General features: G+C 39.9%; 1 protein-coding gene across 3 annotated transcripts in view; it reads left to right on the forward strand.

Moving 5' to 3' along the window:
* Window positions 1-17,777, forward strand: part of SNX5 (sorting nexin 5) — a 24,038-nt gene extending 6,261 nt beyond the window's left edge. For all 3 annotated transcript variants that reach the window (XM_077750204.1, XM_077750205.1, XM_077750206.1), the window contains 12 exons: window positions 4,368-4,472; window positions 5,564-5,674; window positions 6,427-6,548; window positions 7,718-7,841; window positions 9,237-9,332; window positions 10,184-10,289; window positions 10,376-10,451; window positions 11,316-11,355; window positions 11,441-11,527; window positions 12,822-12,981; window positions 16,021-16,106; window positions 17,258-17,777. In XM_077750204.1, the coding sequence (XP_077606330.1) occupies window positions 6,475-6,548; window positions 7,718-7,841; window positions 9,237-9,332; window positions 10,184-10,289; window positions 10,376-10,451; window positions 11,316-11,355; window positions 11,441-11,527; window positions 12,822-12,981; window positions 16,021-16,106; window positions 17,258-17,308 (900 nt within the window). In that variant the 5' untranslated portion in view covers window positions 4,368-4,472; window positions 5,564-5,674; window positions 6,427-6,474 and the 3' untranslated portion in view covers window positions 17,309-17,777. The remainder of the gene's footprint in view (window positions 1-4,367; window positions 4,473-5,563; window positions 5,675-6,426; window positions 6,549-7,717; window positions 7,842-9,236; window positions 9,333-10,183; window positions 10,290-10,375; window positions 10,452-11,315; window positions 11,356-11,440; window positions 11,528-12,821; window positions 12,982-16,020; window positions 16,107-17,257) is intronic.
* Window positions 17,778-18,070: the final 293 nt, after the last annotated feature.

The raw sequence follows: 18,070 nt of genomic DNA on the forward strand, positions 1-18,070 counted from the left end.
GGCTAAGTAGGTATGTGTACCTTTCTAGCTTAAATAGCCTGTTTGTTGGTTCTTGTGATCAAAATGAAAATCTGATTTACGAGGCAGGCTCCTTGCCTCTGTTTTGGCTCCATGCTGCTCCCAGGCCATTCATGGCTGAGTTGTCCTTATTGGCCCTCTACCTGACAGGAGTCTTAGTTCCCTGTGCAGTGGGGAGGATAAAGCAAAATCCATAGGAGAAGGGAAGTTTGAAGGGAAGACACACTGATGTTGCATGTACTAGCATATTCAACTCCTTACTATGTACACAATAAGTTAGATTTATTTTTATTTCCAAGTTCTTATTTAAATTTTGTAATACTGGTTTCAGGAGTAGAAGAATTTAGTGATTTATCACTTACATATAACATCCACTGCTCACTCACAAACAAGTGCCTTCCTTAATGCCCATCACCAACGTAGCCCATCCTCTGCCCCAAAACTAGTTAGAGTTAAATGGCTATTCAGCTAGCTCCCGTTCTAGCAGAAGTTACTGTGGAGATAATTTCTGTTCCTTGGATCTTGTCACTTTGGCTGTATGGCGCTAGTTTAGACTGAAATCCATAGTCCCTGTAACGTTTGTTATATTTTCTATAAGCATTTTCTGTTCTCCCCTGTGGGTTCTGAATTTCAGAATCTACCCTTCTCTGTTGTCCAGTCACCTAGGTACCCTTTGCCATCTGTAAGCCATTAAATCATTTTAAGAAGGGTCGTTGCAGATGGCGCTGTCTTGTACCAGAGTGAGTCATAAATGAGATTTGGACCAAAAGTGGCTTTAGCAGCTCAGAGCTCTACAGAATTGTCCTGTAGCCAGTGTCAGGCACCCGAACTGTGAAGTGATGAACAGATTAGGAAATGCACAGGTATTCTCTATCAGTTTTTCTCCTTTTCAGGTTCTCTTCCCAAAAAATTTGCATTCTAAAGCTTAAATTCCATTGTGTGAGACTAGGTAAGGGGTTTTTGTTTGTTTAAGCTTCTTTTGAGAGAGCACGCAAGCAGGGGAAGGAGAGAAAGGGTGAGAGGATCCCAAGCACAGTGCACAGCCCAGTGCAGGGCTTAATCTCACAAACTGTAATACGACAATCACGACTTGAGCTGAAATCAAGTTAGAAGCTTAGCTGACTGAGCCAGTGGGTGCCCTGAGAGTAGATACCTTTTAATTAGAATAATTTTTTTAATGTTTATTTTAGAGAGAGAGAGAAGGTTAGTGGGAGAGGGTAGAGAGGGAGACATAGAAATCTGAAGCAGGCTCCAGGCTCTGAGCTGTCAGCACAGAGCCAGACATGGGGCTTGATCCCCCTGACCATAAGATCATGACCTGAGCTAGGATTGGACTTTCCGACTGAGCCTTCCTGGTATCCTAGAAAAGATACCTTTTAAATTCAGTTCTCAGGAGATACCTAAGGGAACTGGGAAACAGAAAAATTAACATACCTATGGTCACATAGTACTGCAGTCTACCTCCTTGCTGATTTAAACAGCCATTCTAGGCATTTTGATATCTGTGGCCCAAGTCAAAGACAGACCTGTTGGCCTGCAGTGCTAAACAGTACTCTGAATTCTTTCTTACTTGGGATGGGGGACAGTATATGGAGGGATGCCATCTACTCCTTATGCCCTTCATGCTGGTGATTTATTTAGCATGTTCTGTGGCATGGAGTTGTGGAGTGTTGGTTTTGTTGACGAAGCAGAAGAAAGAATGCTGACCTTTTAATCACATTTGTGCTTCTGGAGTCAGGATATGGTGCTGACTTAAAAGCTCTGAACATTTCACAACTTGTTACTCCTTGATGATTTAACTTCTTTGTTATCTGGAGGGTTATATGCTTTAATACAAGAAAGTATGATTGAATTTGTGAATGAGAACTCTTGAGCTGGTGATGGGTGACCTGAATGCTTAGAATTTTGCCAGTAGCCCTTTTCAGACAACTCTTTAATGCACAAATGCAGACTTGCTGTGTTATCTGGGATCTTTGTTTTTTGGTGGTTAAGACTATCATGTCAAGTGGTTGGATTTTTGTTTGAATCCCTTCCTGGGGCAATGTGTTCAGGCACATTGATTGCTGGAGAATGATTGCTTGCTGGAGAAGCATGAGTCCTTGATATCCTGCTGTGGTGGAAAGTCTTGAAACCTCTAGGGGTTTTTGCTATTTCTCTGTGTCCTCATTGCAAAAAGTGAAATTTGTATGCCAACAAGAAAGGAAGGCAATAATATAAGTAGTTTGTGTGACCTATATGTGGTTGAGAGTACGGAAGAAAGGTGAAACCAGAGTAACTTTTTTTTTTTTTTTTTAATGTTTATTTTTGAGAGAGACACAGAATCTGAAGCAAGCTCCAGGCTCTGAGCTGGCAGAACAGAGCTCGTCGTGGGGCTGGAACTCACAAGCCATGAGATCATGGCCTAAGTCAAAGTTGGAAGCCCTATAGACTAGGAACCCTGAAACCAAAGTAATTGTTCTGTGAATAAAAAACAGTTGGGAAAGTCCATTGTAGCTTTGACTATAGCCCTTAAATGAACCCCAGTTACTAGATTACATTCCCTTGGGGTCCTTCAATCCTAATTCAAAACATAGCCTATGTGCAGTTTGTAGAGTTTGCTTGTCGTGAGCTAAAATGGAATTGTCAGCATGTTCAAAAGTTGAGAGCTGGCTAGAAACCACCATCTATGACTTCTTCAGGAACTGGAATCTTAGTCAACATGGCATTTGTTTAAAGGTACCATAGACCTGTTCTGTGGGTGATCCTATCTTTCCAGCAGTATTTCCTGGCCTCTTTTATACCTGGCCTACTTTATCTCTTAAACTGCCAGATACAAACATAAGATAGACAGGATGGCCAGTATTCTCTGCAATCAAATTTTTTGTGTATTGTGAGGCCTAATCTCAACATTGTGTTTGCCCAGTGGTAAGTTAACAGAAGGAAGGAAGCTTTTATCAGAAATATGTCAGAATTGTGATAAAGTGAAGTGTCCCTGAACTTGGAGCTTTATCTTTGTTTGCAGAGATCTCATAAATGGACATGTGAAAATCAAGCTAAACAAGCAGATATTTCATAGGAGTCATCAAGAATTCATTTGGAAGAAGTATTGAGGTTGAGATGTCATAGACTATTAAAGTATACTGTGATTTTGTTAATATCTGATGTTTTTAATTTATTTCTTAGAGGAGAGCCATTGTTCCAGGGCTGATGGGTTTTTATAATTTAAAATTTTTCTTAGTTGCCGTGCTTAATGGGAAACGGGGAGCACTGGCAGCTTTTAAGATAGAAAAGAGAGGAGCGCCTGGGTGGCTCAATCAGTTGAGCATCCAACTTTGGCTCAGGTCCTGATCTCACGGTTCATGGGTTTGAGCCCTGTGTCAGGCTCTGTGCTGACAGCTCAGAGCCTGGAGCCTGCTTTGGATTCTGTGTCTCCCTCTTTCTGCCCCTCCGCCACTCATGCTGTGTTTTTTTCTGTCTCAATAATAAATGAACATTAAAAAAATTTTTTTTAAATAAAATAAACCTTCAGGATTAAAAAGAGCGAGAAATAATCCATGCATTTTGTGTGTGTGTGTGAATACATTTCATCTTTATAGGCCTGGCTGAACCAGATTTTCTAGTTTCAGCAGTTAAACCTTGGTCTTGAACTTTTTATTTTGAGGCAAAGAATCCAAAGGGACATACCTTTGTTTGTATTCCCTGTTCTCTCATCCTCTTAATGCCAGTCTTCACTTGGCATTTTCCAGGTTCAGTAATCTAGAGTGTTGTGACACATTATATCAGCACTAGTTTACTAGCTGGGTGGCAGGGGGATGAGTGGCTTATTGTGGTAGATTGTCAGGCTGTGTTTGTGTCAGGTCTTCAGATTGACCATCAGCTTGTCTGCTTTAACAATTAGGAAGTTTATTCTATTTTAAATTTAGTAGGAAACCATTTTAACCACTTTTTCCCAACAGTGTAGTTCTTCCAAATCCCCCCTCTCCCCCCCATTCTTAAACTGGCAAAAATGAAATTGGGTATTGTTTTCCTCTGAATTAGTGACTCACAGAATCAAGTTACTTTTGCTTCCAGGGCCGTGTTTTCAACACTTGTCCCTCATGTGTAATCACAGTGGAATTTTATAATTCACCTCTTGTGTTTAGATTTCTCATCGCTTTGACACAGTCCCTGAATATGAATTGATTCACTCTTGAGCTGGATTTTTCTTTCTACTCAGGAATTCCATACACCTTACTGTTCTTCTCTTTGTCTTCTCTTTGTTTTCTTATTTTCTAACTTTTTGCAGTTCTATGTACTGTCAGGCTAACGCCTTTTGACTGTTATTAACACTACAGTGAAACTTAGACTAATAGCCAAAAAATGTATTTCAGCTGAGATCTGTATCTGTGGACCTGAATGTTGATCCCTCGCTTCAGATTGACATACCTGATGCCCTCAGTGAGAGAGATAAGGTCAAATTTACAGTGCACACCAAGGTAAGTGACAGAATGCTTCAGTAATCAATGCTAGGCTCTGTGATTCACAGTGGTGAAGAGACATCCTCAACTGAAATGGCTGCACTTTTTTTTTTCTTCAGTGTAGCACTACTGCTGAGTGAGTACTTCCCTCATCTTGCTTGTAGTGAGCATCAGATAAATGCTCTCGGTTCAGCATTTTCCACTGTGTTGGAGCCCTCGGGCTGTGGGTATTGCTGATGTTGTATATACTCTGCTCCATGAGGAAGCAAACCAGGCAAAGTGATACAGGTGGAGCTGCCTACTAAACAGATCAAATCTTCCACCTTTGTTTTTTAATTTGAATGCATGAGAAGTGCTTGCTTTTTCCCATATTTGCTAAATTATTGGCCTTTGCCCCTCCTGTTTTTTGTGATTCAGAACGCTTTCCAGATTTTTAATTTAACAACAGTAATATGCTAATCTGAAAAACATGAAAAGTGTAATTTTGTAGACTCCATCCTTTCGGGAACATCTTTAGCCTTGTTTCTTCTTCCATACTAGTTAAAATATATTGAATGCTTGTCTTGTGCCAGGCATTGCTGAAAAGGGTTTATTTACATGGATTTAATTTTCTTTTTACAACAACCTTATGATGGTATCATTATCCCTGTTTTACAGATGAAGGAACAGCCACATTTTAAAGAAAGTAAATAGTTGAGGCACAATTTGAATTAGGCAGTTTGATGCTAGAGCTTTTGGGTTACATACCACCTCCATCCAGCATACAGGCCTGCTGTCTGTCTGTAGGATCCTCTCCCATGCGGTTTTCTCTTAATACCTTGATGGCTTGATTAGCTTACCTCACTTAGGAGGCAGTGTGACAACTATGTGATTATATCCACCTGAGTTGACCTGAGGTGGAGTTTTGTGGAAAGAATTCCTTATAGAACATGTTTAATCTTAGCTATGATTTTAGTGGGAAGATCATGTTCTGCTGCTTTTGTTCTTTACTGGGTCTTAACTGAGATGTTTTGATATGCAGAGTTTTCCCATAGTGCAGCCCAGGAAATCCAAACCAGTTTATCAAAAAGTGGTAGTTACCAGTTAACTTCTTACTCTGCTCTTTACAGACAACGCTGCCCACGTTTCAGAGCCCAGAGTTTTCTGTTACAAGGCAACATGAAGACTTTGTGTGGCTACATGACACTCTTATTGAAACTGCAGACTATGCTGGGCTTATCGTAAGTGCATTTTGGAAAATCAAACAGTTAAGCCAGTTTCTTCTACCTTATTGTTCATTTTGTTTAAAGAGACTTTTACCCATTTTACTAACGGGTTGTGAAAACTGATTTCATCTACCAACTAGAGCAGTTGGTAAAGGCTAAAAACATGAGACTGGTGTTATAGCTGTGAGGTGAAGGATACAGTCATATGACCTGTATAAGTGAAGAGGCTAAACAGTTTCATGATTTGAATCTTCCTTGTCTTGGGTTTGGTGTTTTTCTTGTACTTTATTTCAGGCATCAAGTAGTAGAATTGATTTCTAGGAAAACCTCGGTAGTGGTGATGGTGTACATTCAATAGATTTCTCAAAGTGTTGTAGTCTGCTCAAGGAGTAAGGGAGACAGTTGCCTTTGTGTTAACAAAAGTAGTATTGAAGCCTGTGTTTCCCTAATATCTAGAGACTAATTTTGATGGTGCTTCATCAACTTCATTTTAGTGTTGATTATAGCATTTAAACGACATTGAAGCAGGCTAATATTATCCCCTACCGGTCATCCATAATAGGTAACCTGACAAATGCTTGCAGTATGAGTGCCCAGGTTTGGGGAGGAGACTTCTTTTTTATGTGGCCAAAAGGAATCAAGTTAAGAGAAAAATAGAAGTTGACCTGTTAGTCCCACTGGGCTGGCTGCCTCCTTGTGCACAGGCATTGAGTAGGACATCACCACTGGGACAAGAATACTCTCGAGTTAACCTGCTTCCCCTACAGATTCCGCCTGCTCCGACAAAGCCTGACTTCGATGGCCCTCGAGAAAAGATGCAGAAACTCGGAGAGGGTGAAGGGTCTATGACCAAAGAAGAATTTGCTAAGATGAAGCAAGAGCTGGAAGCGTAAGTGGATTTTCTTGACAGGGCTATATCTTTTGAGAACAAAAGTGGTGATGTGTACAGAAATCCGGACAACCTGGCAGTTCTTCCAAAAGATGGCAGTTAATTAGTGGCCCAGTGCTGTCTTGTAGAACTACATTTCCAGTTTGTATGTAGACATTAATTCTCTGGGGACCTCTGACACTGAATAGACCAAATTGTTTCCTTCCATGTAGACCATATTCGATACAGAAATGCTGGTCTAGCACAGTGAAGAAGTAAACCTTTGTCTTTTATAAAGAACTCTTAGGCTGTCTATAATGTACAAAGCCTTATTCCCTGAAGTTTGGTTACTGGAGGTATAACTGAAACTAGATTGCAGTGATGCTCTTTCAAGACAGTACTCTGAATAATAATCATGATGGTTTAAAGAAGTCCAGGTTCACAGGAATTAAAATTCACATATTTTAATTTGGTTATAACTTAATAGTTTCAAACAAAAATGGATTCTTTATCCTCGGTCACATTTGGGTTTGCATTAAAGTTTCTTATGAAATTATTGAACTTCTCTTTTGGCTCCCCTCCCTCTTCTGCCATTGATGTGGTGCCCATTTCCACAGCTCTCTTCTGTGCCCTGCCCCATGCACGTCCCTATTCTCTATGGCCAGTGCTCACACACCTCCAAGTACTACGTCATTGCGGCACATGACTTGAGTGTCTATTATGGACTCTTCTGAGCATAAAGCAGTGAACACAGCCGACTGAAGTCCTACTCTTAAGTTTAGAGTGATCTTTAATACCTAGATAAAGTCACTTTATAGTGTCTAATAAATCTGAGGCTTATTAGATAGACTTCAGTGCTATGTACATGGCTACAAGATTGAAAGGGTTTTCATTATTTTACAGAAACCAATGTTGTGTGGCTGCTGAATACCAGCAGTAATTGCATGTAGGTTTGGACTTTTTGTAGACTTGCTCAACTCCGGTTATACTTTTGCCCTCTTTGGTTCATTCCACAGATTCCCAGTTGGCAAATGCCTTATTACCTAATTAGGTACAAGATTATACCAAAATGTTTTGGTCCAGTTCAGGTGTTTTGTTTAGTGGTATGAACAGAACGGTGATAACTGGAACCAGTATTGATCATTTAGTTGAGTGGTGCCAGTTGAATTCCTTGTGTGCTTCTCTTCCAGTGAGTATCTTGCAGTCTTTAAGAAGACTGTGTCCTCTCATGAAGTCTTTCTACAGCGGCTCTCCTCTCACCCTGTTCTCAGTAAAGATCGCAACTTCCATGTGTTCCTGGAATATGATCAGGATGTAAGGCATTTTTGTTCCATTTCCATCATCCAGTGAAAATGCACATGACCATATTTTTAAAAATAGGCTTGAGAGGAGCCTAGCTGGCCCAGCTGGTAGAATATGCAACTCTTGATCTCAGGTCATGAGTTTGAGCCCTATGTTGGGTGTAGAGATTGCTTTTAAAAAGAATAAAAATAGGGGCACCTGGGTGGCTCAGTCGGTTAAGCTTCCGACTTCGGCTTAGGTCATGATCTCACAGTTCGTGGGTTCGAGCCCTGCATCGGGCTCTGTGCTGACAGCCAGCTTAGCCTGGAGCTGCTTCGGATTCTGTGTCTCCCTCTCTCTCTGACCCTCCCCTGCTCATGCTGTGCGCGCCCTCTCTCTCTCCCTCTCTCCCTGCCTCCCCCTCTCCCTCCCTCCTTCTCTCTTTCCCTCTCTCTCAGAAATAAACATTAAAAAAATTTTTTTAAATAAAAAGAATAAAAATTAAAAAAACATGCTTGATATATTTTCTGAAAAACTGACTTTTAAAGTACTGAATTTTTTAATGGCATAATGGAATCCTTTTTTAGATGCTGTTTCCCTCTGCCCCATAGATCCATTGTGTAAGGCACTTTTATAAAATGATACTTAAAGATTTTTACTTTTTTCCCCCCAGTTAATTTTGGGATTATTAAGAGCAATTTTGATTCACATTTTTTTCTCCTTGGCTACCTGTTTGTTGGAAGGAGTTGGATGCTTTGCCCTTTTTTTCAGTGTTATATTTTTTATTAATATGTGTGAGACAAGCCCTGACTTTAAAAATTTCCTCAGCATCTTTAAGTTTATTTTGAGAGAGAGAGAGAGAGCGCGCGCACCAGTTGGGGAGGGGCAGGAAGGAGAGAGAATCCCCAGTAGGCTCTTTGCTTTCAACAGACTTGACAACACAGGGCTCCGTCTCATGAACCATGAGATCATGACCTGAGCAGATAACCAAGAATCAGATGCCTGACTGAACCTCCTAGGCATCCCTCCTAGCATCTTCTAATCAGTGAGTTTCAATAATTCAAGGATTTAAAGGCCACTAAGATGTGCCTGGCTAGCTCAGTTGGTAGAGCATACAACTCTTGAATTTTGGGGCATGAGTTCAAGCCCCACATTGGGTGCAGAGCCTATTTTTAAAAAATAAAGGCCAAGACTTAGTGCTAAGTAGTTTCCCCAAAAAAACTTTAGGTCATGTTTTTAAAATTAAGACTTGTATTTAGGTTTGGCTATTGTATTTGATATTTTAGATCTAGTGGTAAGATGGAAGTATCTTATGTATGTGCCTGTGTTAGTAAACAGTATCATTTAGAATGTATTTAGGGCTTTTAAAAAATTATTTAGAAAAATATGTGTACCATAAACTTCTTAAGGATTTTTTTTTCCCCCCAGCTAAGCGTTAGGCGGAAAAATACCAAAGAGATGTTTGGTGGCTTTTTCAAAAGTGTAGTGAAAAGTGCTGATGAAGTCCTTTTTTCTGGAGTTAAAGTAAGTGGCTTTTAGCTGTGAAATTCCTGACTTGTGAATAGGTGACCTTTTATTTCTTCAGAAGAGCTATTTGTGAAACAAATGGTATTAACTTTATAGAAATATAAATGATTTTTTCAAATTTTGGTTATTTTTTATCTTCCCTTTTTTTTTTTTTTTTTAAATAATGTGGCTACTAGAAACTTTAAATAGCACATGTAGTTCCCGTACTTCTGTTGGACAGAGCTGTTCTAAAAGACCAATTGACATACAAGTCTCCCATTACCCTGGTGATATTTATCTCTCATTCCTCAACCCCATTCCACTTTTTAACTGAGTTACCACTTTGTGTCTGACTTTGCAACTTTTGTTGAGAGCTTGAGTGGGGAGCCCAGAGCACAGGTGTTGGGTGGAGGGCATTGTCAAAAATTTGGAACTCTGGGACTTTCTCCTTGCTGTGTTTTAAGGTGTGTCAGACTGTCCTGTACCCACACATTGCTGGATGTTTGGCATCCCTGGCTGGGATGCACCAGATTTTAACCCCCATACACACAGATGTGGGTATCCATGGCTAGGTCACTGGCTGCCAGGCAGAATCACTTCTCTACCAGGATTGCTGGATCTTAGTACCAGTTTTCCTGGGCATTGTTGAATGACTCTTCAAAATGTTTTTTCTGTATTGACATTTCTTGCCATCACGTGAGTTTTGCTAATCTTGGATATGAAATGCTATTTTGTAAGTTTGGGCTTCCCTGGTCCTTAGAGGTTAGAGTTCTTATGCATAAGCTTATGTCTTTAATGTTTCTTTTGATACAAAATACATTAATATTAAGAGTTAAGAGTTTTGCTTCTTTATTTTCTTCCTCTTTTAGGAGGTAGATGACTTCTTTGAGCAGGAGAAGAATTTCCTCATTAACTATTACAATAGGATCAAGGATTCATGTGCAAAAGCTGACAAAATGACCCGATCTCATAAAAGTAAATACCATTCATCCACTGGCCTCTTAGCTTTGCTTAATATGCCAGCTTTGTTTATATAAAAAGAACTGTCCTTATTTCTGCAGATGTTGCAGATGACTATATCCACACTGCAGCCTGCCTACATAGCCTGGCTTTAGAAGAGCCCACAGTCATCAAAAAGTAAGTTTTTCTTGGAAAAGTATTTTCCCTTTCAGTTCAAAAACTCCTGCGTGGTATAATGAATAATAACTACATAGTTTCACTTCTGCTTTTGAGTGCCCAGCTCTTCAAGACTAGATGATGGCCTTCAGCACTCAATTCTTACCCACTCTCTGAACGTACACAGATTTAAGGTGTTTGCTGGGGACTCAGGGCACTTCTATACCAAACATGGTAGCTGTTGTCAAAACCTTTATTTTTATCATACTGCCTCCATTTTTTAATTGATTTGCTTTCATTTTGGAGTTGTCTCTGAATGAAGTTTGCTTTGTATGTTCTCTGGCAAATAAGTACTTTTCAGTTTCTCCATCCTGAGTATTTCTGGTGTGAAATCATATTCTACTTAACACCTAGGGCTTGATATAACAGGTATAACATTTCTGATTTGAAGGTGAAAGTCAGACTAATAGCAGAACCTAGATGAAATAGTAGCTTTTGTTTAGTTTTAAATAGTAGCATATTTATGGCTTTGGGACACCCATAGTGGTGGTTCATTAGAATCTGCTCTTGGTTAAAACAGCTTTGGTATTAGTTAAAGACTATCTTGAGACATGGTTGCTGCATGGCAAGGTACCTGAAGGGGCAGCAAGAGAGGCCGATGTCCATGAGTGTGGCACTGTCAGTGTGTGTTCAGTTCTGTAACTAACCTTTCTACTAGGTTAGGCCAATTGGTAATGAAAGTGCTACTTTGATACACTGATTCTAAAGCACTAAAGGCTAGGACTTTTTTGCATTTACTCATTCGAAAATGTTTTAAGAGTATTGATAAGGTGCTGTTTCATACATGATTTTAAGACCTTCAGCCAAAATCGTGTATATTTTCAGGTACCTACTGAAGGTTGCTGAACTATTTGAAAAACTTAGGGTAAGGATTTTTATATTGGTCTTCCTAATACTTTATAATCTGCAGATTTCTGCTTAGATGATGGTGACTTTTACTTTTTTAATAGAAAGTAGAGAGTCGAGTCTCCTCAGATGAAGATTTAAAGCTGACAGAGCTTCTCCGATACTACATGCTCAACATAGAGGCTGCTAAGGTAAGTAAGATTAGCCTAAATAGTTAACTGAGAGACATCTGAATTACCATTAATTGAGTTTATTCGGGAATAGTAGGGGAATTGCAGTTTGGGGAAACACATGCTATAGCAAGGTATAGGCAAGTCTGTTCCGTGTTTGGGCTGGGCTTGTATTCAGGAGTGTTAAGGGATGTCCAACCAGAGTCCAAGCAGTAAATCCTTTGGCTTGTATCACTTAAGAGCAGCAAGGGTGACACTGAGTTGACAGATAGTAATTTGAGGGGTTGTAGGTAGGATATTGGATATGGGTATAACTGAACACATGTCAAAACGGATATTTCTGAAGGAGAAAAGGTTTTGAGGTTTGTGAGTTTTTATTGAATTGCAGTTACGGAGTCATAAACTATTACTTACCAGAAGGCAAGACTAAGCGGTAAGCCGAATAACCTTTGGAAATGAAACATGGCATTCACTGGGCATAACCCTAAACAAAAAAATATTACTTTTATGCTAAATCAGGCAACATAAAATTAGGGAAAATATCATTAGGAAGTAGAAATTCACTATTTACCTTATAGATTCATTTTATTTTACTAGTTCATTTGTTTTTTGGCAGGTTTCCCAAGTCTTCTATTTGGATTTTTTTTTTTTTTTTACATACTTTTGACTATAATGGATTTAAGAGCTGATGGTCAACACTTTTTGAGTGAACACAAAAACACATAATTGTTATGTGTCACATAGATAATGTTGACCTCACATATCAGATTTTAAATACAGAGGTAACTTGCACTTTGCTGTAAGTTGCAAATAGTCTTTCACATGAGAGCCTGGGGTTGGACCCCTGAGAGCAGGAGTTGTGGGGCAGGTTAGAAGAGCGATCTTGCCACCTCACTGCCTAGTTATGTTGTAGCAGCATCACTGGGTGCGCTCAGTAGTGCCTACCTGTGTTTCAGTAGAAGGTGGTTAATCTTATAAACTTGCTTTCCATGACTGAATCGACTAAACAAACTAATTTTCACGGTTGGTTTTTTTTTTTCTTGATCCATATAAAGAATTCCAAAGCCTCAACAGTGCCATAAGAATTGCTGTTCCCAGCCTAATCTTGAGATTAAAGAAAACAAAAAAACGGGAAAGTAAGATAGAAGTGGATTGGATTGTTGCCATGTGACATTTCAGGTGGTGCACTGGCACCACAGTACTTGGGCTGGTTGTTAGACTGGTTCAGATACTTAGTCTCCCTGTTGTGTTCTATGGCAGTTTTTCAGGATAAGTTTAACTACTACCATGTCTTTTCTGTTAATTTTCTTCTCAGGATCTCTTATACAGACGCACCAAAGCTCTCACCGACTATGAGAACTCCAACAAAGCATTGGATAAGGCCCGGTTGAAAAGCAAAGATGTCAAGTTGGCTGAGGCACACCAGCAAGAATGCTGCCAGAAATTTGAACAGCTTTCTGAGTCTGCAAAAGAAGGTTGAGCTGGGCTATTCTTTACTTTTTGCTTTTCATTTGGAAACAATTTCAAGCTCACAGAGAAAAGTTGTACAGAAAGTAAAAAGAACACCCATATATTCTTTACTTGGAGTCAGCTAGTTCTCTAGTTTGCCCCTTCAGCTTCATCACTTGCACATGTAGCCATGCTGCCACGTGTGTGTTTATAAATGCACATGGGGTGGGTCTTTTTTAGCCATTTGAGATTAAGTTCTATGTATTATGGTCCTTTTATCCTTAAGAAATTTTGTTGTGTATTTGTCTTAACATCCCTATAGTACACTTACTGACTTTGGTAAACTTTAACACAACACACCCCAACCTGCTGTCTGTATTCTCATTTTGTTGTTGGCATTTGCCTTTTTGAAGACCATAGACTCTACAGTGATCCTTTTTTTCAGATGGTCTATTTCTGCAATGAATAGATTCTGGTTATGCATTTCCAACGGAATATTCTCTGAGTAATGTGTCTTTCGGGTGTCGCTTCTGAGGGCATGTTATGTTCATTTCCTCTCATTTGTGGTGTTAATTTCTCTGCCATATAGTTAATAGTTTGTTTTCCCATGCTACTAATCAGTAGTGTGTGAGGAGACCATTTAAAGCCCTGCCAATAGTTTCTCCCTACATTAAGTCTGTGTTGAGTCTTGCCTGAGCCTGCTCTTACTGTGCTGGCTGCAGAAAGGTGATTTCCTGCCCCTCAGTTCTAGTGTCCTCTTCCCAAGCCTTTGGCATCATCATCATCCTTTAAGAGTACGCCTTCCCTTCTTTCCCACATTTTCTTCCTTGTTTTATTAGAGTCATGGGTTTCTGTTTTTGGAAATCGTTTTTAAATTCATTATTTTGGTGCTCAGTTTGTCCAGACTTAGGGAGAAGCATCTTTAAGTTGGCATGTCCTAATGACCTATCCCTCAGTCTTTTGAGTTTAGATGTTATGTGTTAATCTTACATCTTCTTCAGCCCTGAAAACCACCATTTCTTCTAGAAGCCTAGCTTCTGTTGACTTACAGAATTGTGGCAAGATTAGGGTGTTGAGTGTGCTCATTTCTCCTGGGGTGTCTCTCTGGGCCCTTCAAGAGACAGAGTCAGGAAATGGAGGGGTGTGTAACTCTCTCCAGGAGTCATGGTGGTGACACAGTTCGAGTCCACAGTTGCAAGGTTCTTTTTTGCCTTGCCCCATTCCAGAGTAGGGGGGATTATGGCTTAACTTTATTGGGTGAGAATGCTCCATTTCCACAAAACAGGAGTGTAGTCTTTTCCTCATGGGAGGGGAGGTGTGTCTCACTCACCTGCAGTTCTCGGGCCATGGAACATGCCAGAGCAAAAGTAAAGAATGTGTCTTCCTGAGTGTGAATGTAATGATAGTGGTAACTGCACTTGATTGACTCCCAGAACTCCTCCCATCCACCTTTGGTTCCAAAATCTAGGCATATCTGAAAACATTCTGATATTAGCAATAAGCAAGAGTTTCTATTCTTTGTTTTCTGTTGGCTTATGTTTACAGCACTATAATACTGTATAGAAATCTTGTAAAGGCCAGAACTTCTCTGTACAGAAATCTTGCAAAGGTCACATAGATAATGCTCATTGTGGCGGTCTTTTGGATTCTTTTGAAGGAACCTTTTTCTTGCTGCCATAGTAAAATAAATTCTTGTCCTTTAAGTAGCTAATTTTAAGTTAATGAGAGCAAAGTATGGAGTTGAAATCTTAGATTACAACATAGGTCAAAGTTTGGTGGCTCTGACAACTTTAGAGGGGATTATGGAAAACTACAAAGCTTTGAAGTGGTGCCAGTTTAGGCCTGTCCTGATTGCCTAAGGTTTGTCCGTTTGGTATTAGATTTTTATCCTGTTTATTCAAAGTGTATGCCTGCGTGTACTGTTTTTAAAAGTACAGTGTTCTGTAGAATACTGCTATGCTTCTGATCCGAGTTCTTTCTAAATTCGTAGCTGAACTGATGAGTTAGTTGAATGAGCACAGTACAAGTGATAGTGAGAGCAGGAATCATGGGCGATCTGACAGGTTAGTATTCAGTCCTCATCCCTGGGTGCAGGCCTAGAGGAGAGAGGTGAGTTTATCTTGACATCCAGAAAGACCTGTTTAGTGTATCCAGTGTATTGTTATTAACTCATCATTGTAAGTGTTCTTGCAACTTTTTACTTTTCATGTGGCTGCTTGCATATTTCTTTTGGTTAGTGCTGCACAGACCTGATACAGGAGAGTCAGTTTGCTCCTGAGGACTAGAGCACTAGCTTGATCTGAGAGATTTGAGCAAAGGAGTGATGGTGAGAACCACAGGCTCATGGAAAGAATCTGAGGGAGGATGTACTTATTTTTGGCTTGCCCTGATTTAATTTTTGTATAGTTTATTTATTTTTGAGACAGGGAGAGACAGAACATGAGCGGGGGAGGGGCAGAGAGAGAGGAAGACACAGAATCTGAAACAGGCTCCAGGCTCTGAGCTGCCAGCACAGAACCTAATGCGGGGCTCGAACCCACAAACCGCTCAACCAGCTGAGCCACCCAGGCGCCCCGGCTTACCCTGATTTCTAATGGGCCAATAGTCCTGAACAGTATTTGGCAGTAGGAAAGGATAGCTATAAAGGTGGCCTGTTGTACAGATCACATCCACAGAGCTGTCTGAACATGAGTGGTCATTTGAAAGTTTAAAAATAATCATTCAAGAAAGTCATTAGTGCAGGTATGTATGGCTCATGACCTCCCCTGGCCCTCTTCCACAAACACTGGGAGTTAGAGGTTTGGGGGGCAAGACTGCCCATTTCATAGATTTTCCCAAATAGTCCATGGCATTAATCTGTATTTTGATGCTCAGTGGTTGTGTTTGGTGTTTATTAAAAGCAGTGGCAGACATGTTACTACATTGTCCATAAAATGTCAAGTATGTGTCCCAGTCACTGAGGTGATAAAAATGTGTGTATCAAAGCTTTGAAGATTATAAGAATGATAATTTGGAAGTTAATCGTGGAAATTGTTCACCTTTTATTGATAAACTTTCTTTTGCAGAACTAATCAATTTCAAACGAAAGAGAGTGGCAGCATTTAGAAAGAATCTTATTGAAATGTCTGAACTGGAAATAAAGCATGCCAGGGTAAGTGTTTTCCCTTAGATTAAGCCAGAAGCTTTTTAGTGTTCAAGTTCTTTCCCAGTTCACTATCTCAATGTCATCAGGCAGATGGGGTTTGCTCTGTGTGTGTGTGTGTGTGTGTGTGTGTGTGTGTGTGTGTGTGTGTGTTTTAAAATCTTATTTTAAGAGACTGTGCATGAGCAGGGGAGGGGAGTGGGGCTAGAATGTCTTTAGCTTAATTTAGTACAGAAAAAATGGAGAACGGTGATCCTCAATGTTAGATACACATTAGTATCTACTTAAGGAGCTTTTAAAGACATTTCAGTGCACAGACCAATTCGCTCAGTTTCTGGGCATGGCTTTTCTGGTGGTTTGTGGGTACAGTTGCGTTTGAGCACCAGAAATACTAGAAGACCCAAAGCCACAGGGTCAGCACTGGAGGAGGGGGAGCAGTCACTGGACAGTCCGCATTGGTTAAGCAGGAAGACCTTGAACATATGTGTGTATTTTGAATTTCTTAGACTATAACATTTATTTACTTAAGTCCAAGTCCTGTCCTATATGAACTTTTAAATTGGGGTTTTAGAGTGTCACGTATACATAAATCATAACTAACCTTCTGAGTCTGGATGCTCTGAGTTTTCTTAGTTCCTTTATATTTTTAAAGTTTGTTTATTTGAAAGAGAGAATGCAAGGGAGTGGGGGAGAATCCCAAGCAGGCTCCATGCTATCACCTATCTCCCGAACTGTGAGATCATTATCTGAGCCACAGTTGAGAGCTGGATGCTCAACCACTGAGCCACGGTGGCACCCCTCAGTTCCTCTAAAATGAGAACTTTCTAAAGCAATTTGTGCTGAGTTCTATATGAATAATTATTTTATAATCTCACTCATAAAAAACTTATAGCAACTTTGGGGGGGGGGCTGGGTGGCAACTACCTCTTCAGTGGTGAGCCTCTCCAGGCTGCTCCCAGACCCTCAGAGGGAGGAACTGGACAGTATGAAATTGGGGTGCAGGTTGTAATTTAATAAAGAAAAGGACCAACCCAGTTTGGCTGGCTTCAGATCTCTTGTGAAAAGTTTAAGTTGGTGGGTTTGAGTTTAATTCTTAGAGATCCGTAAGAGGTCTGGAATATAAAGTGATTCATTGGTCTACCTTGACTTCTTTCTTCCAGAACAATGTCTCCCTCCTGCAGAGCTGCATTGACTTGTTTAAGAACAACTGATCTGCCTTTTCTCTGAATGAAGGACACGAATGTGAAAGAAAGCCAGCGTCACTTGCACTTAAATCATTACCACAGAAGATTTATTACCTTTGACTTTAGTTTAAAATTATGTGAATAAATATTTTGATTTCTAAAAATCTTAACACTTAACCATGTTGGTTTAAAAATATTTCTATTGCATGCTACTTGTACATAACTAATCTTTTCCTTATGCATTTAATACCTCAAAGTGGGCAGAATCTAAATGCTGGGTTCTCCTATAATTTGTCTTTACTTCTTAAAGAGTGCAGGAAACATGTATGTGCCTTCTGGAAACAAGTGTAAGCAGTTGCCTGACACATGTTAATCTGTTTCATGTGCCCATGTCCCTACAAGCAATTTAGAGTAGGTGCCACTTACAGCAAGTAGGTCAGCTGCTTGTTATAGGTAACAGACATTCCATTCATTAAGGTGATTTTTTTTTTTTTTTCCCTCCTTACGCTCCTGGTTCTTCAGTCGCCTTAAGTAATCGCGCTGTTAACAAGAAGATCTCATTTGTCTTTATACACCCTTTGCAGCTCCAATTTTTGGTAGTTGGGATATGAATATTTGAGGGGAGAGAATTATCTTAAGGGTATAAATAACAAATAATCTGGCCTATTTTAGAAGATGGCCAGTCTACATGAAGAAAGATGTGAACCCCTTCCCTGACCATAGGGTGTGTGTGTGTGTGTGTGTGTGTTTGGACTTTTTATAAAATGTATAATAAAATAATAAATCATG

The sequence above is a fragment of the Crocuta crocuta genome, unplaced genomic scaffold (genome assembly GCF_008692635.1).
Source record: "Crocuta crocuta isolate KB4526 unplaced genomic scaffold, BGI_CrCroc_1.0 scaffold209, whole genome shotgun sequence".
Classification (NCBI taxonomy): Eukaryota; Metazoa; Chordata; class Mammalia; order Carnivora; family Hyaenidae; genus Crocuta; species Crocuta crocuta.